Genomic DNA, 6002 nt, shown 5'->3' on the forward strand with positions numbered 1-6002 from the left:
AAGTTAAAATAGGTTATGCAAAGTAAGTAGGGCTGATGTTGTGTCCTGTAGAATTCAACAGCAGCTCTTCCAATAATTGAGGAAAGGGGAAGCTGGTGTTTCATTTGAATTTTACATTCCTCTTGATTACCAAATGGAGGTAAGCCTGGAACTAGTTTCCATAGAAGAGATGGCCAGGTAACCATAGATTACACAGAAAACTAATACACTTCCACCAAGCTCTCAACAGTTTCAGTTCATTTATTTCATCGATGAGAGAATTTCCCACATATAGTTTATTCTTCTTTTTTGTAATCATCACTTTGGACCTTCATTTCTTTAACTGTATGAAGCAGCAGCAATCCACATAAAGTTATTGTGATCCCAATCCACCATAACATCTCATGAACTTCTCCAAACAGCAATTTTCCAAGAAAGGCCTGAAATAAATACCATTGTCAGTTTATATATTGGAAAATAAGAGACATGAATTCTGTGGTAAGATACTTGTGAAATACCTGTTTTGGAGACAGGAAAGTAATTGGAGCAGTCAAGTTTGACAAGTAGCCAGAAATGGCTCCCAAAAATTCAACTGCTTCACAAAGGTATGATCCTCTCTACTAATGAGTTCAAATTAATGATTTCCTAAAAAAAGTGCTACATTATGCAGGAAGAATCTCGCTTCTATTCCCTCTACACGTCATCCATTAGATTCACCACCCTTCTCATAACCTCTCCAAACTGTAGTCCTTCTAACGTTTTACTGCACTGATAAAAGCTGACAAGAAATCCATTTTCTCAGGTACTGTCCTTTAAAGCCACCACCAACCCAAAACAAAAATTCACCTGGCCTTCAATTTGCACAGTATTTGGAACTATTTGCAACGGCTCAGATACAAATTCAATCAATGCTCAAATGCAAACAAGAGTAGGATCATATTCAGGTTTTGGCTGACAAGAGGCAAACAACATTGCCTGGTACATGTGAGGTGCCAACGGCCATCTCCAATAAGATTGGATTTAACTAGCCTTGACTTTCAGTGACACTACTATCGCTGAATCCCCACTTTCAACATCTTAGGGATTACCATTATCAGCACTGTTCAGTTTCTGGTCAATACAAATACTGTCACTTCAAGAACTGGTCAGAGACTTGGAATCCTACAGAGATTAACTCAGCTAACTCAAATTCTGTCCATCAATTGCAAAGTACGTCAAGAGTGTGATGCGATTCCCACCTGCCTGGATGACTGCAGCTCTAAAAACAGTCAAGAGCTTGACACCATCTACGTAAAAGCAATATGATGCTCCATGACCAGATTTCATAAAGTTACAAAATGTCAAAAAATTCAAAACGTTGATTTATACCAACAACACATGGAAAGTCAAACCATGCAGTTTTGTCTAGTATGAGCAGTGTTACTGCAGTCCTGTGAATAAATTAACAGGCAATGATCAAAACAAGTATACCAGCAAAAGCTTATTCCACAAAAGGGGAGGGAAGGGTAATCAAAGAAACAAAACCTACTGGTGATAAGAAAAAGGCAGGCAAACAAAACTGGTAATATTGTGCTAGTCACTGGGAATGAGTTAGGGTCATTTATTGCAATAGAAAGTGGATAGTTGACTGGGAGAGATTCAGAGAGTGTTGTGGAAGAATAGATGGACAGCAATTTGAGACAACTCCCAGATGCTCAAGGACTTAAGAGGAATGAGAAGTTGGAGATCATCCAGTACATTAATAGGATATACTGTGGAATCTTAGTTTTTTGCTTTGCTAATTGCAAGTCTTGTACAGTTTGGTGCAGGGATATGACTGTGAGGCTGAGTGAGTTTTTTCACCATGTCTTAGTAAGTTTCCCATTTCCACTCCATCTTACATGCTTCTCCCAGAGCAACTCACTGCAGTTCCTGGAATTGACACTCATTCCTTGAAGCAGCACTACATTTAAAAGGCTATTACATACCTGGACTGCAGTCTGGAGCTGCCTGCATGGTTCCATGCCCAGGACTTGACAAACAGTGAAATCCTTGCCCTGGATATTCTGCTGACAGGACGGTGTGCAGGCAGGTCATCCTCTTAGCCAAGAGCAGCAGTAGGCCACAACAGACTATGCCAACCCGATCAGAAATCGCCACTTTTGAACCAATCTCAGCCTTCTGGAGCAATATCCAGTACTGTAGGAAGGTTAATGACCAAATAGCACTCACCTCCCACCAAGGCTCATGCTCTAACACTCACTAATGCATGTAACATCTTCCCTACTTACCTAGCCCTGTGTGACACTGCTAACCTTGCACACTCTGCACTGCCTACTCACTTGATCAAGAAACCATTTCCTTCTGTATGAATAGCTAGGCAACCATCATCTTCCATAATACCGGAAGATGTCTCTTCCTCAGAGCAAAACAACCCACAAGAGGGCAGAAAGAATCAAGATTGGTGTAATGCAGCCCATCCCATGATGTCATTCCATACAGGCAGAGTTCCTGACTCTGCCTGCCCCAGGCAGCGCCTTGGCTGATTTCAGACGCAGACTGCGTTTGAATGCACTTTCCTAAACCAAGTCTATCCCTTTGACCAGACTGTTGCAAACAGTAGTAATGTTCCTGGCTTTGTGCCTCAGTTAAAAGGCACACAAGACAGTAGAAATGAGAGTCAGGTATCTTTGACTCAGAGGGCAAAATACAAAAAGGCAAAGAAGGATGCTGTGTGAACACTTCAACTAAACAGCCAAGAGATGCAACATGGCCTAGTCCATGAACTGCATGCGTGACCCTGAGCACAAAATATTCTTGCTGCAGCATTACATGCAGCTGCCAGTGCTTCAGTTCTGGCTGCACTGGAGTGCAAAAATGCAATAAGTGAATCAGAGATGTGCCTTGAGCAATCATGGAAGTTGGCTTGTTTCAGATACCAATGTCTGTGGTCATGGGTGCATGTGGACCAGACAGCATGTCTACCATGGTGGTGCCTAGTTTCCAACAAGGTGGTCTTTTGCAGCAAATGGTAAATTGGACATGTCAAGAATCTGCTCTAATTTCTGTGTTGTGCTGACCCAACAGCTAGTTTGTATCATAAATGTGGTGAGATCCAATTACAACAAATTGGACTGTTAATAAAAGGGCATCAATTGGGAACTCACTGCTCCTTGTGAGAAGCTAGCAGCACTATTCGCGCAAAGAGGGTAGCTGTAGAGAGATAATCAGTGTCAAAATGACCGTCTTGCCTCATTCTACAGCTCATCTCACCATAAGCTACATAACAGCCTGATAAAATCCAAGCACAATTGAGATTTCTACGGAATGGATAATATCAACTGTTTTTAAATTGTCATTTTCATTTAATTACATTTACTACAATAGTTCCAGACATTTGAATTATTTCCTATTGCTTTACAACTATAAAACTGTGCATTGGTTCCAACAATACTTGATAACAGATTAGCTCTCAAAAATCATTCCAGATAGGTATATATCATAGCATTTTTGCTTTGCTTAGTTGCTTGGTTTAATGTCAGAACCGCCCAAATCCAGAACTGAAACATTGCTTAGAGAATTTTGAAACAAAAACACACTGTAATACATCCCATCACTGTGCCCTGAGCTTCTGGGGAGACTGCAAGCACAATATTCAGCCAGACCTCTAAATTTAGTAACCATCGAATACTTTGGAGCATTTGGGCAACACTGCTTTGTATGGGCAAAACATTTAAAAACACAAGATGCTATAATGAAGCAGCCAATCATACTTACTGATGAGAGAAAATTGGAAGCAATGGTGGTCACAGATACCCGTGCTGAAGAAGAATATCGTAGTGCTTTGGCAAAAAATGTCCACATCAGAGCATTAAACAGAAATGCCATTCCACCACAGCCTACTTGAAGCAATATATGCAGCTGCAATAGAGCAAAACCTGGAGGTCGGTCAGAAACTACAGCACACTATTCACTAAACATCAGAGTTGACATTCAGAAATAAAACCATGGCAACCTAGCAGCAAGGCAAAGATTATACTGTTATTATCTAAATATTGCCATATACACAAGGCAATTGCAATAATGTACTTTCAAGAAGAAATTCCAAGAGTTTCACTTTTACAGTATATCTATGAAAATCCAAATGGAGACTTCCCAATCCTTTAAGGAAATGAATAACACTCAAGCATCACAGAATGAAAGTGGAGTGTGTAGGCTTTGCTCAAAAATAAGTGTAATGTCACACTTGACAGCTCATACACTTTTTCACAGTATGGAATTTACAAATTGCATACACATCTACAGTTGTAGGTGAAGTCAACAGCAAATACTGCCTTGGCAAACACATCCAAAATTCAATCCTAACAACTGGACAACCACACTCCAATATTTCTAGGGAGCAGTTTTGGGGCAACAACCATTATTGATTCTGCTTCATCAATGTGAACAATGACACTTAACTGAGACCCAACCAGGGAATTCCCTGGTGAAGTATCAGAGGAAGGAAGGGCTATTTTAGAATCATGGCAGAGTTTGAAAACACAGGTCTGAAATACTCAAAGTATATAGTGTTAGTCTTCCCAATGCTGAACCGCAGGAAAGCATAACAACCATAATCGCTTTCAGATTACATTTTTGGTCATCTAGACCCAAGCCTCTACTGTTTGGAGTTCAGAGAGACTAAAAAGTATGTCTGAATATTGGGCAGTACATGTATCAAATCAAACTATTAACTTGTCTTCATATGACATTATCACAGGGCTCTGATGAAGTCATCTTGATTCAAAACATCAGCTCTATCTCCACAGATGCTGCCTGACCTACTGCAATTATCAGCATGTTTTGTTTTCATCGCCACAGGGCAACTGTTGAAGAAGGAGTGGAATCAAAATTATTCAATGAGCAGGGCTGCATTCCCGACCAGCTTGTAGGGAGGCACCTCCATGGCTCACCACCACAACACTATCCATCATCCCCAGGCCACTTTTCCCATTTGCTCTTCCATACCCATCCCCTACACTTGCGTCCTCTCAATAACTCAGTTAATGCCTCTGTCCCACTGCTGCCCTACCTACCCAACGCCGTGTACACTCAGTCCCTCTCCAATGCCCCCAGATTTAACCTTTCTCCTCCTTCTCCAGTTATATTTCAAATGAAACTATTATTTATCTACAGTGCCCAAGACCTGTATGTTGTTCCCTTCCATTTAGCTCATACATAGTCCAGCTTCTTCTCTCCTCTCCTCCATGGCGCTCCTCCCCATCTCCAACGACCCCACTACCCTCAGTCCTGTCAGTTACTCACCCATTCGGCCTTCCCCCGGTCCACCCATCCCAGGTCATTGCCGGCTCCGAGGGAGAGTTTGGCCGCGGTGGAAGCCAGAGCTCCGAGAGAGCCGGCCGCCAAAGCCAACGCCAGAGCGGGGCCGGTAACCGACCCTGAACCGTCGGCAGCGGGCATCGCCCAGATTCAAAATTTAGATTCCAACCGTGTCTCCAACCGCCCGCCGGCGTCACTTCCTGCAGGCGCGCGGGCTGCCGAGGCTGAATCAGTGTCATAGACGAGATACTTAAATAGCTTACCCTTGTCAATATTGCATGAGATAATACCCAACTCTGTTAATAACTCACCCTCCATTCATGGTCAAGTAGTAATGGACCTCTACCAATAATACTTCATCCTCTGCCCATAATGCAATGAATAATACCACATCCACTATCCAATAATTAGTGCACCTAATAATATCATTAATACTTCACCCTGTTCATCATCCAATAAGCAATACCTTATTCACTATTCATGGTCCAACAACTAATACTTGATCAGTTCTGAGGAAGACTCACCGTACCCAAAACGTTAACTCTGTTTTCTCCTTCACAGATGCTGCCAGACCTGCTGAGCTTTTCCAATAACTTTGTTTTTGTTCTTTTGGTTTTTAACTAATACTTGGCTCTTACCAACAATACTTAACCCTCTGTCCATAACAAAATAACTAATAATTCCCAACTCTGGTTTCCTTCCAGTCCAAAGATGTGGAGGTTAGG

General features: G+C 41.9%; 1 protein-coding gene across 1 annotated transcript; it reads right to left on the reverse strand.

Moving 5' to 3' along the window:
• Window positions 1-224: 224 nt before the first annotated feature.
• On the reverse strand, window positions 225-5539 carry tmem42a (transmembrane protein 42a). The gene is made up of 3 exons (XM_048547939.2): window positions 5263-5539; window positions 3736-3879; window positions 225-419 (listed from the first exon to the last, which is right to left on the reverse strand). Exons 1-3 carry the CDS (start codon window positions 5416-5418, stop codon window positions 276-278), a joined length of 444 nt encoding a protein of 147 aa, XP_048403896.1. The 5' UTR covers window positions 5419-5539; the 3' UTR covers window positions 225-275.
• Window positions 5540-6002: the final 463 nt, after the last annotated feature.

This window comes from Stegostoma tigrinum, chromosome 2, assembly GCF_030684315.1.
Source record: "Stegostoma tigrinum isolate sSteTig4 chromosome 2, sSteTig4.hap1, whole genome shotgun sequence".
Taxonomy (NCBI): Eukaryota; Metazoa; Chordata; class Chondrichthyes; order Orectolobiformes; family Stegostomatidae; genus Stegostoma; species Stegostoma tigrinum.